The sequence below is a fragment of the Molothrus ater genome, chromosome 1, assembly GCF_012460135.2.
Source record: "Molothrus ater isolate BHLD 08-10-18 breed brown headed cowbird chromosome 1, BPBGC_Mater_1.1, whole genome shotgun sequence".
Lineage (NCBI taxonomy): Eukaryota > Metazoa > Chordata > Aves > Passeriformes > Icteridae > Molothrus > Molothrus ater.
Window position 1 is genome coordinate 16,451,403 of NC_050478.2, and position 18,041 is coordinate 16,469,443.

The window sequence follows — 18,041 nt, forward strand, 5'->3', positions numbered from 1 at the left end:
AGCAATATAAAATGTAATTGATACTTGAAGCAATATGTTAGAAATATGGACAGAGAAAGCCAGGAGAGAAAAATCACAAATGTTTAGTTTTTCTGTGGGTTGGTCTGCATACTGAGCATTTTTTCCATCTGATTTCATATTCTTAGCACTTCAGCAGAGGATGATGATGAATTGCATTTACATGATTGCTGCCTGTAGGTTACTATAAGGATGTTTAGTTACAGACAATCAAGAGACTCAACAGGGTTATTCTGTACCGTTTCTCATGCTGCTAAATAAACTTATCACTTTGTACTATTGTCTTCCAGATTCATGAAAAACTGCATTATTATGAAAAACAGAACCCGATGCCCATACTCCATGGTGCAGCAGCCTTGGCAGATGATGTAAGTGTCCCCTGCTGAGATCACTGGTACCAAGTCTACTAAAAAACTGTCTGCAAGCAGAACTCTTCACAGTGCAAACATATGAATGTAATCCTCTGAGCTGAAATCAAAAGAAGCTGCAAAGGTTTCCAAAGCTTCTGTCATCACTGGGCTTGTTACTGATATTACTTTGATTTTTATTCACTTGCATGTTATAAAAACATTGCATCTAGGTAGCCTCTTGTTCTGCTTTAGTAACTAAGCAATAAAAATTACAGGTTGGAACTCTACTGGGAGGGGAAAACCTGTCAACTATTAGTGTTTTGAGAAAGTCACAGACAAGAGGAATGCTTTGGGAAAATAAAGACAAATGAGATAGCAGCACTGCTGACAGAACACGAGAAATGACAAATAATATTACAGAAATGAAGCATATGAAATGCCTAGAATGGAGGTTTGTTGGAAAAAATCAAAACTATTTAAGAAAAAGTACAGTAGTGATTTATTGATATTGGAGCCTTCCAAATTACCTTCATAACCAAAAAATAAATTGTAAAAGTGGTCAGCATTGATGGAGTAGTTAATTTCCTGTTACTATAATTTTTATTTTCAAGGAAAAAAATCCAACCTGCCATTTCTTGCTATTTGGTTAATTCTAGGATTCAGATGAATTGTGAACACACCTGTGTAAACTATGACTGAACCTTGAGGTAGGCCAGAATAGAGAAATGTTTAATAAACTGTGGTTTAGGTGAAATCCAGAAATCTTTGTTGCAATTGATGATGTCAGGTTGCTTTTTGGAAAAGGCAATATGTATTAGGATCCATTTCCAATACAGCATGTTTGAAACTTCACATACTTTATAGATGTTTTAAAATCTTAACTATCTATTTATATAATTAATAGATTTTGGTTTTTAAATTTTACATATGATTAAAAGTTGTGAATTGAGATTGGTAGCATTTTAACAAAACACTAAATTAGACTTATTTGAGACTATTGAAAAAAGGATACACGGTAATTTAATAATGTTTCAGTAGGAGGAGAGCTATATCCTGTAACATACCAACTATAATAATACATTAGCCTTGACATCAGGCATATATTAGTAATATTTTTTTAACCTTCACATAGCTTTGAATAGTGTTGATACTAATTTTGAAAATTAGAAAGCTGGTTGAAATTCTCTTCATTAACTTCTTGCTGACATATTAATAATCCTTGCTAATATTTGTGCTGTGGATCTCTGGGCTAAAATTCTTAATAAAAATAATTTCTTATTTTTGGATTCAAAACTTAGTTTTTGATACTTTTAGAAATGCTGAGCAATCTCGTTCTTTGTTCAGACACATTTAAAATGTATAGTTTTGGAAATCTCCAAATTAAAGTGCTCTGTCACTCCTCAGTTGAGACAGGTTTTGGCTTTTAACTCTATGAATGTATTATTATGTACATATGGTGATATTTTTAAGTGTACATGTTGGGACATGATTGTGTCTAGGCACCTACCTACTTCAAATGTACAGCTTCTTTTTAATAGATGCTCTTGCTGCTTCTTCATTAATTATTTGTAGGTGAACTGTGGCTTTTATGGGCACTGTCTCATAGGGTAGGGATGTCCTTTGGTGGCTGCAGTCAGGCTAGCACATTGCAGGATTTTCTACGTTTTGGTAGCTATCAGCACATTTTGAGGAAGCAAAATTCCATGCAGTGGCCTTTGTAACTCCCAAACTCATGAAGTTTCAGGTTTAAAGTGCTATTCATTTTTTGGCATGTTTGTCTGACTGGTTGTCAACTTCAGGGATTTGAGAGCATGTTGGTTAACATGGTGTGTTATTAAAGACACATTCATTTCAATAGCCTTTAAATTACTGTTTTCTCTTCCTACTGATAGTAACTGTTCTATAGTTAAAGAAGGTGATATTTTTATTAGCAAGTAGATATTTCCTGCTTGATTTTAAACCCAAATCTGAGGTGCTGTTCAAGGAGTGTGTTTTTATTCTTGTGGTATTTTTTAAAGCAGTTTTAGAAGTAACAATTGTGGCAAGGCTTTTCTAGACATTTTCATATTCCCAGCTGCCATACCTTCTCTCTCCTCTCCCCCAGGGACTTTTAGGCTGAATTTATCACACATTCTGTTTGCCTCTTATTTTGGAGCAGCAGTGTCTGACTTAGGGCTCAATGATTTTATGCAAATGATCTAAACATCTCCCTTGGTTCCAGCCAGGACAGTGTTAATTTTTTGCACTGCCTGGGAGAGGGCATGGTTAGGGCATGGAGGTTATTCCATACCACCTCATGTCAGTTCAGAGTTTGTGAAAGGGACTCTCTTCCAGGAAGAAAGGGTTTGTTCCAGTCAAGAAAAGGGGGTGGAGAGAGCCATCTGGTATTGTCTATTATCAGGGAGTTTTTCCATATGAATAATTTATTTTCTTACACCTTTTGTTATTAATAAGTGCTTACTTATTTAGTGATAGAACGTACACACAGTATAGTACATTGTCTTATCTCATTGTCATTTCCATTAAATTGTTCCTACCTCATCCTGTGATCTTGCATTTGTGCCTCCAGTTGGAGAAGGAAGGGAAAGTGGTGCATGGTTTTAGTGGGAGTACTAAACTGGAGAATACCATTCCTAAACCACAACAATATCACTGGCAGGATAGCTGTATACAGCAAATAAGGCCTCAAGGTTGGTAGAAAGACTGTTTTGGCAAAAGAAGTTTCAGAACTTTCTCCAGAAGCTTTCAAGACCGGACCTTGGTGCTCCCCAGCCTCACTCCACATCTGGCCCTCTTCCTTGCTTTTCTACCCCTCTCTTAGTGGCAGCTCTTCATAAAGAGCTTGTTGAAATGTTGTGGTTCCCTCAAGAGATCATAGAGGTTTTCAGACAGATTTTCCTGCAGTGTTTAGCACAGGAGGAGATCACTCTGTGTCAGTGTGTCCCAAGTATGCCAGGTACTGCTGCTGGTAGCTGTTTCAAATCTCAGCACTTTAACAACAACAACAATAATAGCAAATAAAAATCCAGTCTAGACCAGTGAGGTGGTATCTGTTTTTGCTAATCTGAAAAAACAATTTAGTCTTTCAATCTTTGTTTTCCTCCTCTTCTTTCACAAGGTATTAAATGTGCCTAAAACCTTAATGAAAATATTTGGAAAACAGTATAAATCACATGAAAGAAAACAAGTTTTAAATTATCTCTGAAAAAAATTTACTAAATTGTAAGATTAAAATGTCTGTTTTAGCAGTATTGAAGTATTTTCTCTCACTGTTCTAAACCTTATATATGTGCATTTGCATTTGTACCACCAAAGCCAATACTAGTTCTGCTGGAGTTAAAACTTGTGCACAGTTACTCTGAAGGAGAAATGCTGAAATGGTCATTCTGCTGAGTGGTTGCTGTCTCCATCAGTGAAACACAACTTAATAGATTGTATTTTCCAGTGATGAGCAGTATAATCTAAAGAATGAAAAGAGAACCAAAGGTAACCCATGTCATAGACCTGCTGTCATTCCTATCACAGAATATTTTCAGCTTTGCATGGCTTTTCCAACATGCAGACTCAATTGCAGTCAGATTACTTCAATATTTGGCTTTGTGTCTAAAAATATTTAATCCTGACCTTTCCTACAGAGATTTTTTTCTAATCTTTTGGTATTAAGACACAAACATTGTTAATATTAGCACGGAGATACTTGCTGGATGTTCTTAGCTATGAATTATGGTTAGAACTCTGTAGGATGGTAGGTGATGAATTTTTGACACTGTTAATTTGAAGGTTAAAAGAAAAAAAGGTATTCAAACCATGTCTGTTGTCTATAACGGCTTCTTCAAATAGATTTGTCTATTATATATAATTATGGAAAATATACATCCATCCATTTATCTTGAAAATGTATACAAAATGAAAGTACAAATTTAAAATTAGGTTAGACAAATAAAATTACATGCTGCAAATAGCCAATCTTCCTTTGAGACATTTTTATTATACTGATTTAATGCAAAGAAAACAAGTGATTATCTGAAATCACGTTTTGCATTATGAACCATGTAGCTTCAGAATTTTAAACCAAAGTTCAGTGTTGGGAAATGCATTTTAGCTTTTCTTTCTTCTGAAAAAATAGTTTGAGTCTAAAATCTTGCAGTAAAATATGCCTCTTGGGTCCAAATTAGTTGAGAAGGGCATGATAAGAAAACCCAAGATGTGAGCCAAATAGCCATGGGATTAAAAGTTAGACTGCTGCTCTATTGTTCACCAAGCCACAATTTTGTAGTATAACCAAACATAAATTACTGATCTTGTTGTTAGGACATAGTTTGTGCATTTTACAGGCTTGAATTGCTGATGACCTGTAATAAATTACATTATTATTAACTTGCTTCACATTTAACAAGCTCCTTCCAGTGTATGTGTAAACATAATAAAAGGTTCAGATTGCTTGTACTGTAGGGGCACTTTGCTTTCTTATCCCAGTCCTAAATAGCACAGCTACTGTGGGTTTTTGGAAGCAGAGTGGATTTCACCACCTCATTCGAAACTGTTTTTTATAGACAGTGTCAAAGTTTGATCCAGTCATTTTTACAAGCAGTTCTTTGTCTGCACGCAAAGGACCATTCACTTAAATGAAGTGCTGGGATTTGCCCCCTCTGCTATAAATCAGAATGTGATCTGGCTGCACCCTTGCCAAAAATGATTACTTGTGTTAAACTGAGCCAAAAGGCCTGGCTTAAATCTGGTCCACTGAGGGCCAGAAACAGAAGCATGGTGATTGATGGTGTTTTCCTTCATTCTGGCTTCTGTTTGAACATGCTGGAAAGCAGTAACCTTGAACAAGATAGATTCTGGGATGTCACTGATGCACTGGGTAAAACAATGCTTTGCTAATGGTCTTTGTGTTGATTCAATCTCCCACCCAGCTTGCTGAGGAGCTGCAGAGCAAACCACTGAGCAGTGAGATCAGAGAACTGTTGAAACTCCTTGCAAAACCCAATCTCAAGGTGAGGATGAGTTGCACCTGCAAAGTGCATTCTGCATGGGTGTGTGCATCAGCTTCCTTGGGCTGTGTGTGAGTTTGTCTGCTTTAACAAGTACTGTTTAAGAATGTATGCAGTGTTAATCAGAAATACCTGGGATGAAGAAACACATTAAATGTTGTCTGTAAATTATTATGCTGTTACTTGTACTTATAAAAGGAATCACTTACTTGCAAAGGATATTTTAAAAAGTAGATGATTTCTTTTTCTTTTGCTATCTTTTAATGCATGTGCTTCATAAGTTTGTTACAACTATGCTTTTAATAAAAGCTATCATTGATCAATCATATCATTGATTGAACTGCATCATGCATAAAGAGTGCAGCCTGGTACTCAGGACAAAATTCATGATGGATAATGTTTTTGAAAACATCTAATTTTGAAAACTTTCATAAAACTCCTGGGGTTCTCTGTGGTGTTTTCAAGGAACTTGATACCTTTATCTGACAGTAGACTGTAGAATCACTGAGTCACTGAGGTTGGGTGGAGGTTGTCTGGTTCAATGTGCTGCTCTAAGCAGGGTCAACACCAAGTTCACAGTAGTTTGCTGAGGGCTTTTCCCATCAGGTCTTGAAAATAAAGGTCTGGGAACAAACATGCTACAAATCTTCTGTGTGGCCTCTTCCAATTCCTAATTACCCTTCTAGTGAAAACTATTTCCTTCTATCCAGTCAGAACCTCCCCTGTGTATCATTGTTGACACACAGGATCATATTTTTTCCATTGTTAAGAGAAAGACCGTAGTACTTTAGATGCATATTGAAGTGTAGCAGTTGATAAGTTGAAATTAAAACTGCAGAGTGGAAAAGAACTCCTTTAAAGACAGTTGCTCTTTTATCTTAAGTATAAATACTAATCTCAAAACCTGAGAAACTATGGTATCTTCAAAGTGCTACAAAATTGTAAAGATCAGTTACACCTGCTTTTAGATGATTTTTCCACTGATGCTTTTTCCATAATTTGTAAAACAACAAGCTGTCTTTTCTTTGAAGAGGTAAGTAATGCCAATAGCGTATTAGAAGAGGATTTGTTGGTGCATGAAATTGCAGAGATCCTAAGCTTCACTGTAGGTATTTTCTTAATAATTGTCCATGTGTGCTTCATACTTCTGAAGCTTTGGTGGGCTGAGCCTGAAGACAGTTCCTTTGCTACAACTGCGTCTCTCCCTCTGCTTTTCTTGCTTTGTCTCACTCGTTCCCTCACACGCTCACTCTCACTGTCTGTTCCTTGGTAGCAGTGAAAGGCAATGTGATAATCTTAGTGGGATTTCAGGGAAACAAGTGCCTCCCTTCAGAGTGGTTAATGTGATTGAACAACTGCAGTAACTTAGCAAATGTCTTTCTTGGCTGCAGGGGGAGATCCCAGCTGCAGGGTACCAAGCCATTTGCATGGCCAGACTGCCTAATCCCGCACAAGGCACACAATTCCTTGCCCTGCAGGGGCCTTGCAGGTGTTTGTGTTGCACCTTGCAGGTGTTCATGTGATGTAGGGGTAAGAACTGATGGTATGCAAGGTATTTTGCTTGTCCATTGTCTTGTCCCCCTGCCATGTAATGGCAAACAAGGCTCAGAGTGATGGTAAATTACTACTGCTCCCTCCTCCGTCACATTGACCAGGTGACTGTGCTGCATTCAGGCAGAGGTTGTAGTTGAGATTCTTCTCTTGATCTCCCCTGCTCTCTCTTGGCCAAAAGAGGAAAGGAAGGACATTTCCTCAGTACTTCCAGTTCCTCCCCAGAGATGTCCTAGTCCCTTCAGTTGTATCTGAATCTATACCATATCTTGCATATGCTTTTCTAGCCCTCTGCTATTAGTTTTATGGCTAGAGAGGGTTTCTTGGTTTTGTTCTAGATTCCTGGGACAAAATGATGGCTAGAACAGCTCTTTTTTACACATCTGAAATTACTTGGGCTAACTGATCTATCTTTTCCAATGATGTTCCATAGACTTTATCTAAAAACATATATGGCTTAATTTGGGGTTGACTTAATGTGGCTGTACATTATTTTGCAGGGGAAGCTTTCCTCTCCTGACCAGATTTATAACTGCAATGTTAGCTGGAGCCAGGAGAGCTTTCACATTCCTAAAGCTCTGCTCTAATGTTTATGGCATGGTGAAGGATGCTTAGGATTAGTTTACTGTACTACATCACTGCCTCCACACGTCTGATCGTGTAAGAGGACAGGTCTAGCGAGGTGTTTATAACTTTGCAGGTTTGGCTAATGGGCCAAGAAATGCTGGGAGAGGTTCCTAATCATGTCTGATTCAATAAATATTTCTATTATTTTTGATTCTGTATTACAAATTCTTTTGTTGAATATATTTCTAAGTGTTTGCATCTGATGAGTAAAAACTTCGACAAGTTTGTGGTGCTTGTCATTTTCATCCACAGAGAAGTTTTCTAAAGAAGAAAGTAGTTTCTCTGAGGCAGTTATATTTTTCAGACCTGAGATTTTCAAAATGTCCTAGAAGTAATTCCAAGGTTTTGTCAGGTGCATTTTCTTCTGGAAAGAAAAATAAATTGGGCATTTCTAGTCAGCTAAAAACTGCATGAAATATCCAGTTACAGAGTGGATTTTTTTCCCTGCTCTCAAATGTGGCATCACTTACCACAATTAAATGAACTAATAATGATTGTGGTTTATCTTTTCTGATTAAAACAGAACTCTGGAAGTAGAACAGAGCACGTAGCTCTGGGAAATCAAGTGGATTTGTTTAACTGTGTGTTAGACATTTCATTTGCGTTCTGGATTTAAAATATAATTGTGTAGCCCTGTGGACTCAGGCCAGCCACACTTATTATTTTTAATTTCCAGCACTGAATAAGGACTTAGGGTTTGCATTCTTTAATCTTGCTTTACCTTGTTAAAGATATCAAGAAACAGAATAGTATTTCCATACTCTAGAACCTAAATCCAGTTGAATACTCTATGTTATATTTAAGCAGACCTGAAATTAGCTCTTTGAAATAGAAGTATAGAATAACCTGAGTTGAAATGGACCCACAAGGATCATCAGAGTTCAACTCCTGGCCCTGCACAAAGAATCACACCATGAGCCTGAGAGCATTGACCAAATACAGCCAACTGTCACTCTTGATGCTGTGACCACTTCCATGGGGAGTCTGTTCCAGTGCCCAACCACCCTGTGGTATCCAAACTAAATATCCCCTGCCACGCCTTCAGACCATTCCCTCAGATCCTGTCCCTGGTCACCACAGAGATGAGATCAATGTCTGTTCCCTCCCCTTCTCCTCATGGGGAAACTGTTAAAGATAAGAGGTCTACCCTCAGTCTCCTCCAGGCTGAACTGACATAGTGTGTCACCATCATATTTTCTGAAAAATCTCCTTGCCCAGTATTTTCTTCTGGGAAGCTGAGAAGCCTCAGAGAAAAAAGAAAACAAATTCTTATTTAATTTGCTTCTCCTGTGTTGTGCTCACATGTGGAATGTATTTGGAGATTGTTTATCCAACTGGTGATTGTTTCATTGGTTTCATGTGAATTGTTTTGACTTAATGACCAATCACAGTCAAGCTGTGTCAGGATTCTGGAAGGAGTCACAAGTTTTCATTATTATCTTTTAGTCTTCTGTAAGTATCCTTTCTGTATTCTTTAGTACAGTTTAGTTTAGTATTCTTTAATATAATATAGTATAATAAAATAATAAATTAGCCTTCTAAGAACATAGAGTCAGATTTATCATTCCTTCCTGCCACGGGGCACCCCACAAATACAAGAATAGTGACCTCATCCACTCCTCATGTGGCTTCACCTCCAGACCTTTCACCAGACAGAAACTGCACTTTCAGAAATCTACAATACATTTGCAGAGAGCTGGGCAGGCAGACTCAAGGCTGATCTGTTGGTGTTTCAAATCACCCACATACGTCCTTGCTTAGGTCCAAACACCATTCAGACTGGATCTACACAGCACTGCCTGCAGGCTGGCCTGGCCATGAATATATATATACCTGTAAGTTTTGTGTCTTCAAGGTATACATTTCACTGCAATTTAGTAAAAACAATGAAACAAAGTGCCCATGCACGTCACACACAAACACAACAATGTGAATTTCAAGACATTTATGGTTTTGGTTATTTACCATCATTTTAACTTTGACATGTTAAACTCTTAAGCTGTTTTTAAACATGAGAACTAGAATATATAGTTGAGATATACATCAAGAAATGGTATTTCTGATTTAAGAGTGGACACTCCTGTGAGTGCTTTTGTACAAAATACGAATAGTACAAAGAAATAAGTGTTCTCATCTTTAGTGATTTATAATTTTCCAAAATTTACGGAACTTATGCAATAGCAAAAAAGAATGTCTTTAAAGAGGAGAGTTGTAGAGAACTCTGAAAATAATGACAAAATATTTAAAAATTATGATCTATCAGATAGGCATCAGTGCAATTGAGAGAAGTGTCTGTATAAAAATTTGGGGTTTTTATGAATCTGGAAGTATTGCTGTTGAGAGCACTGAGCTTTTTTTTTTTTTAATTCTCTATAGACAAAATATTTTTCATTGTCATGCAATTGTGTAAATTGGAACATTTAATTGGAAGACTGAGATTCAAGATGCTAACACAAAATACACCTAAAAAGGAATTTAATTTTGGCTATTTAATGAACATGTCACAAGCAAGTTAGTGAAATGGTCTTATCTGTTAGTAGGGATGGAAATAGGAGGAAGGGAATTGGTCACTAGAGTAACTCTGTCAGTAACAGGGCAGAAGTCCAGTGAGAACACTGTAAGAAAGGAGATGTACAAATGACAGATGATCAAGCTGAGAATAAAAGACTTTAGAGCTTCCAAATTCTTTTCCACATTTAATTAAAAACTGTCTTGATTAACTAGTTTTCAGTTCCTTTTCTAGCAAGATGGAAAAAGCTGTGTTCTTTTTGGGATGGTGCCATAACAGAAGAGCATAATTGTTATTTATTTTAAAAATTATTAGAAAAACTGAAACAAATAACTATAGGAATTAACATTTTAGGCACTTACTTTATTGCTGTGGCTCTAAACAAAAAAGACTGCTAAAGAATGAACCATCTCTTAATCCATTGAGCAATATTATCCCAATTACACTACCTTTGAGACAGGCTTGGGACATATTCAGATCTAAATAATGTTTAATTTTGTCTTTATAACAGCAATTACATTTGTGATCATTACATATCAAATGATATGTAATGTATATCATAAAGCAATTCACCGTTGAAGTTAATCTCTATTAGGGTATATTAAGTGTGTTTTTAATTATATAAAATACATCCATTGTGATCATTGGTGTAATGGGCAGAACAATAATTATTTCAAAAGTTAATGCCACTGTGCTGAAAGTACTCTGAAGAATGTTTATACCTTTATGACCTGGAGGAAACAAAGCTGCTCCAATGGTGGTTCTGCCTGTTTCAGTGGAGTTTAAATTCTGTTTATGTGTGCTGGAAGGTTTGCCAGCTGCTAGTCTGAACATAAACCAGGTTCCTAAACAAGGGCACCTGGCAGGACTGTGAATGAGTTCAGTCTCTCATGGTGCACAGGAATGTAAAGTATTTGGGTCACTTTGGGGCACTGTACCTATAGCCAAGGGGAGCAAGAGGTGGACATGCACTATTTTTCTTGTCTTCTCTTTTATTACCATAGAATGAACAGAATTTTGGAAGTTAACTTTAAGATTACTTGCAGAGTGAAGGGAAAACTGCACTTGTATGACTGGAAATGTTACTGTTCATACAAAATACTGATTCTTTATTTTAAGTTGGGGGTGGGGGGTTTAATTGCTTTCAAATGGCAAAGATGCATGCACCAGCAAATTGCAAGTAGGACTTAAGCTTGCTGTTTTATTTGCAATTCATTTGTGGTACACTTGACTTTCAGTTTCACAAAATAATTTACATTTGTAAATATTTTCATCTAATTTCACCTCTTTGGCTTTCCTTCAGAACAAAACCATGCGTTAAACAAAACTAAAACTGCAGATAATGAAGCCCAGGACACTTTGTTCTTCATTTTCAAATCAAATTCCTGTATTTGATAAGGTTTCTTAACAAAAAAGAAATAGTGCTTCTTTGAACATGAAGCATACCTTTAACATTGTCCTGTCCTGATCTGGTTTTCTTGTGTTTGCTGGGAAATTTGTAAATTCTACACTTTATTTCATAAACAACTGCTAATACCATCATCCTTTCCATCTGAGGCTTGCTAGGCTTGCAGAGTGGCCCTAATAGACTGTTCAGATCAAAGTGTGGCTTGTTCTGTTAAAAAAGCAAACATTTTAAGTCTTCATCAGCAGAGCCTTCTAAAGCTGCCTTACAGTCACTGGTGAGACTCAGCAATGTAAATTAATGTCCAGGAGACTGTGGGCTTTATTTCTACAGGAACTTCAACATACAGAGCACAGAGAGAAAATATTGAGCTATAATAATATAAAAGAAAATCCATTTTTGCTTTGAAAAGTTCATGAAGCATTTCATGTAGCATGTAATTAAAAAAAAATAAAGTTAATCTAAACTTTGTCTTCTTTCCAACATTTCCTTTGTAATTAGACCTGCTGAAGATTTTTCCATCAGGGCTTTTTCACTGAACTATGTGTTTTCTGCAAAGTCAACATTTTCCACTGGAAATTGTTGGGATTTGCCTACAACTGTTCAGATTTTGTATCTGAAGAACTCAAATACAAATTTCAGGTCCATTAAGATCTGAGCTACATTTGGGCTGCTACTGTGTCCTAGGCACTGGGGGACCTTTTGGCCCTGTCACCTTAGAGACCTGTATTTCCAGATGTACCGATGTTTTCTGCTTTGACACATGTCTTGGGAGTCTGTTCACCTCTTCATGAAGTATTCATGGTTACAAATAGTAACACAAACTACAGCATCTACAGTATCTATTCTAAACTAGTTTAGGAAGCATAATTTCCCATGATCTTTAACTATTTTCTCATCAGTGATCTGCAAGATGTATTGGTAGGACTGGTTGTAGGAATTGTGCTCATATTTGAGGAGATTTTACTGTACAAACACTTTAGATTTATTAATATGGTGAGCTGGAGTACAATGAAATTCATATGTCAACTGAAAAGTTACCTACGTAATCCTTATTTGCAAAATCAGATGCCATTAATTTGTAAACCTACAAGATGTGCTTGATTTCTGATGATATGCTGTGAAGTATCAGCAGGGAGATAGAATTATTTCTTTTTCCCCCCTGAGTAAAAGATGCAAATGACGCAACAATTAGCAAGGACCACAGCATTGAGGGTTTGATGTCATTGGCTGATGGATAGATATCCCACAGATGTTCTGAGCATACCAGCCATGAAGCTGGGGCAGCGGGGACAGTGCTGGGAGACTTTCCTTGGCAAATGACTGAAATTCTTCTGCCCAGTGTTTCATGTCTTTGAATTATTTGCTACTTTGGGAAGCTATCCATCACATATTTTGGCAACCAGCTGAAGGAAAAATATATTTTATTTGTAACTCTTTTCAGCTTTAGACCTTGACTTCCGATTTCCATTTATGCTTGCACCCATAATTAAAAAAAATTATAAAGAAAATTTTTCTGGATAAGGAGAGCTGGAAAAATTTCTTGCTGTCTTTATTTTTGGAATGTTACTTGCATGGAGTAAGTAAATATATATAATGGTGAAATATTCCTTTTAAAAACAGCAAGAAAAGCCTTGATTTTTCACATCTGTCAGGCAGAGAAAATCAGAAACCAGTTGTGGCTCACTCTTATTGTAGGAACTGACACATAACAATACACAACATATTAGAAACATTGAGACAAAATGATACAAGGGAGGTGAATGAATATACTGCATGATATATTTAAGTAACAACTATCATGTTACTCTGGAAATGCTCTTGAGGTCCATCTGATGATAACTCGGCTCATGTCCAGTGCAGAGCTTGTCTGTCCATCTTAGACGTATGGATATGAGAATGCTCACTAGCAGCCAACATGTAATAAGCAAAGTGATAGATAACATAAACAAAAGTGAAGCCAGGCAGGTTGGCAGCAGAAAATATAAAATCTGAAAGGTAAATCAAAGAAATTCTTTGGTTATATATACAAACTTTCCGACATGAGGGAACCAACTCTCACCCACCTAAGAACGTTGAATTGCATGCGTGTAACTACAGCGTTCAGATACAGAACATAACAGTTGGCAACATTGCTAAGGCCGGTCATTTAGGAGGAGGAAAAAGTCATGACACATAAAATCACATCCCTTTCAAGTAGTAATTCCATTCATTTACTGAAAATGGACTAGTGAATTGGAGAAACTACACAATATAAAGCGAGTAGTCCCTTTTTTTAAATGTCATCTTTTTATGCTGCTTTTTCCTTCAGTGGTGTTTTTCTTTTGCATTTGTTGGACCATAGTGTGTTTGAACTCTCTGTTCAACAGTCTCCTCTTTTCTACTTCATTTTTATTTAGGTTTACACATAGTAGGAGTGCTCTGTAGCTGAATTTAAGACCTCCTTATCATAGATCAATACATGTTGTTATTTTCTGGAGGAATTAGGTTTATTCAGATTCTCTTAACCTTTTGGATCAATATATTTTTTTCTTTTGAGGACTTTAGACATGATGTTAATGTCAAATAAAGACTGAGTCATTCCTAGAGTCATTAAAGAAAAAAGAGTCATTTTTTTCTAAAAAAGGCAACTGCATCCTCAGCTTTTACTTTCTTTAATCTTTTCATGTGATGTCTTTGGGGTGCCTTTGGATGGTTTTAAACCAAGAAAAGGTACATGCTACCACTGTAGACACTTAATATTCTTGGGAAGCTGCCACTTTTTCTTAAAAGAAATCGATTAAGGATTGCCAAGATATTGAAACAGTGCTGCTGTCTCGGCATTTTCCACTCTGACAACCATCTATTTGTACTCTTGGAAGTTACTTAAACAGGGCTTAGAGCTTCAAGGACACTTGAGCTACATGAATCATGTTGCGAATGTAAAACAGACTGTTCAAATTCTTTACTATTGATTTAAAATCAGAGCTTTTTTTTGCTGTTATCCACAACTGAGGGAAAACATAGGGCTGTCATCTGGAAGGGTATTAACACCTTTACCAGATGACACGGATGGATGGAGTGCGTGTTTCTGTGAACACTGAGAACAGTTTGATTTGGGAAGTATCTCCAGGGGCTGTGAACACTGAGCCAGAGGAAGCGGGGGTCTGAAGATGCAGAAAGTTCATTTTTCTGTTGCCGTCTGGCTACCAGCTGCAGGTAAACCCATCAGTTCAGACTGGTGAATCTGAAATCAAGAAATAGCATTTTCAGGCAAGGAAATTACCCTTTTGTGAGAGACAGTTCACATAGTCATGAATAAAGTCCACCATAGTAAAGAGGAAAAAGTAATATATACTGAATATTGATGCAACTGAGATGTTGCTGTGCTAAGATCATTAGTCTACGGTAGACGTTAAGAACTCAAAACCACACATATACACAGTATGTGTTATTATTTTGAACCACTGCTGTGACCCAGCTGCATCAAAGATTGGAAGAGAAAGGGATTCAATTGCCAGCTGGACCAGCTTAAAGTAGAGGGCAATTTTAGTTTAAGTACAGATGCAAGCATGCAAGTACACTTGCAAGCATGGAATGTTATTTTCTGTTTTGTACATATCTGCTGTCTTCTCATACAATGTATAATTTCTGTATATTTTTATAAAGGATATATAAGAAAATATATCATTTGCAGGATGGAAGGAAGTAAATTAGCCCAGATTTTTTATCTCTTACTTAGTACACCCATTGGTTTCCTGATAATGAACATAAAATTATGCTTAAGTCAAAGCATCTTATTTAATTTTTCTTACTGTCCCTGTCAAAGGTTTTTGCTTATGTGGATTGCATAGTGTGAGTGGTCCTCAGTGGCAAAAGCAAATTGTTTTAACTGGAAGTTAACTGATTTCTTTAACATTATGTACTCTATATATTTAATTTGGGAATTTTGTACAGAACAGAAAATCACAGATTTCTCTTGGAAATTGATTGGATTAGTGCAGCATCGGAAAGAATAATACTACTTCTCTACTTGATACATGATTACTGTAGCTTGTAAAAAATATTTTTTGCTCTTACTCTTGCCATCCTCTGACTACTTCAGCAGCACAACTGAGTTTCTCCTGCCTGTAGTTTTACTGCTTGCTTCTGCTTCTGGATTATACTTCATGCTTTAGCCGAGATGGAGTGTTCAGCTAATGTGATTGCTCTTATCTGCTGATTGAGATGCCTGTCCTCACCTGCCTTTTTGTTCCTTGTTAACCCTTATCTTGTATCAGGGTTAGAGTTGCACATAGTCCCTCAGCAGGCAGAGTTGGTGGTGAAGAGATTATCATGTGCTGTTGATTTCTGGTGGCTGCTTTACCACACAGTGGCTAGAGTCTGTATGCTATCACCAGAGTGCTTCAGCTTTCTTCTGGTTTATTCTACTGTTTTGTAAATTCATGCACATTTGGCTTTTATGACTTCTGAGCTTCTCCTTCCATTCTGATGCTCTTGATGGTCTTCAGTGGTTCAGTCTTCTCCCAGCTCTTTTCAGCTTTTCTTCTTTGGTATCTGTTGCTGGATGACATTATTCACATAATTCTAATTTTATGCAAGTTACTCATTAATTAATCTTGCCAATCTTGAATAATTTTCTCCACCAACATTTTCATCCTTTTTTGTTTCGTCTGTAACCTTATCTCAGAGGAAAGCATAATATGGCTAGAGCTCTCTGGAGGATGAGCTCTGCCAGGTGAGTTCAGGGGCATATTGCTGTGGTTGCTGATAAAGTTACTTTTCTCCTCAAGTGAAACTTTCCTGTGCCAGCCTCAGTGGCAGTTACTGGCACCATGGCAAAGCAAAGAGGTGGGAAAATGTCTGTGTCTCACCTGGTGGAGTTGAAGCTGAACTGCCAGAGAAGGTGGCTGGTGCTAATGATCCAAGCTGTGCCCTGGAACAGCACAGTCATGGGCCATTTTGTTCCATTTTGCTGACTGTGCTGCCAGGGCAGTAATGTGCTCCGCAGGCGGGGTCAGCAGCCGCTGCGTTGGCAGTGCCGCTCTCTTGTTACAGCTATTGGCTCTCCTAAAGGTTGGTTTGAGTCGCTACAAAGTTTCTGTTGATGACTATTCACTATTTAAATTTCTAATAATGATTTTTTCCAACTACTATTAAGAAAGAGGCTCCTTCTGTTTCTTCATCCATTCTGTTTCACTTCTTAAACTCACCGTTTTCTAAAATGCTTTTCTAGACTACTGAACAGAAAGCATCTATGAAAAATAAAGCTTAGATGGAGATTTTATTTTAATAATGAGGATTAAAAAACACAAGGAGCTGTGTTCATGAATCAGGGACTACTGGTGTATTTTTACTCCTACAGATCTCAAAATATAAAGAGAAGCAAAAGATAATATGAAATTTGTCATTGTTTTATAAGACCAAAAATGTAATTAGTCTAGTTAAGTGATACACATTTTTCAAAGTGTAGAACTGTTTTCATTAATAACATTCTCAATTTAAAAAAACATTTAGAGTTTCAGAACTGTTTAAGAAAAAGAACTTACAACGTTTCCAGTGTCAGGTTTTCTTCATGTAAGTTGATAGTGTAAAATTTCAATTTATAAACTGTGAAATGATCAGTAATAGTTTTAATATGAAAAATATAGCACTAGTTATTAGACATTTCAAAGGTCCAATGAAAGTATTCATTTCCAGCTAGATCATGTCTAAGAATTTAGCTGAACATCAATATTTATATTTAGGTAGTGCAGGAGTTTGAATCATACCTTCTTTCAAGTTCTAAATATGGACCATGTTTACATTAGTGAATCATAAGCATAGAACTTTGAGCTGAAATAAAATCTTTTTCTCCAGAGGGGCTTAAATATACATGACCCAAATCTCAGATCCTGTGTTCATAGTTCTGAAGAGTTGTGTATTTGAAAACAAAACAAAAGCGTTTTAAAGACCCCAAATTTGTATGCACTTCTTGCAGTTTCCTGTGAGAGTTAAAAAATTAGTATCATGGACATGAATCAGTTCTTCACTTCTTATATACAAAAAGAGAACATTTCTATCTTTACATTGTGCATTTGCTGCACAATTATTCTGGGTAAATCTTGCTCATCTTATGATCCAAGTTTTGTTTCTTGGCACTTGCAATTTGTTTATTTTTAAGTAAGTCCCAATCTCTACACATCTAGTCTGATACATCGTTTTTTGTACTATATTAATTGAATAGTACAGAGATTCTGCTGAAGATCTGTGCATACAGCAGCTTATTCTTGTGTTCAAAACATACAGAAGTGCTCTTGAGGACAGACTGATCACCTATAGTTGGACACATTAAGTGAAATCAAAATGGCTTTTTAAGTTTTCTTTGCAAGTTAGCTATTGCCCAAAGTCTGTGCTGATATTTCAGAGCAACTGACTGACTATTCTGACTCTTTAGTTGCTCTGACTATTTCAGAGCACTACAGTGGACAGAGTGTGTGAAAAGAAGCAGCAATAGAAGACAAGGAAAGAAATCTTAGCATGTTCAGTGTACATCATAAACAAGTTTGTGATTACAGAAGCTCTTCTGAAAACTTGACTGAGAAAAGACACATTGTTTCTGCTCT

General features: G+C 36.7%; 1 protein-coding gene across 1 annotated transcript in view; it reads left to right on the forward strand.

Annotated features, from left to right (window-relative positions):
- MPP7 (MAGUK p55 scaffold protein 7) overlaps positions 1 to 18,041 on the forward strand; it is a 148,563-nt gene that overhangs the window by 82,038 nt on the left and 48,484 nt on the right. Inside the window, exons 5-6 of the mRNA XM_036400341.2 lie at positions 309 to 386; positions 5,288 to 5,368. Of these exons, the coding sequence (XP_036256234.1) occupies positions 309 to 386; positions 5,288 to 5,368 (159 nt within the window). The remainder of the gene's footprint in view (positions 1 to 308; positions 387 to 5,287; positions 5,369 to 18,041) is intronic.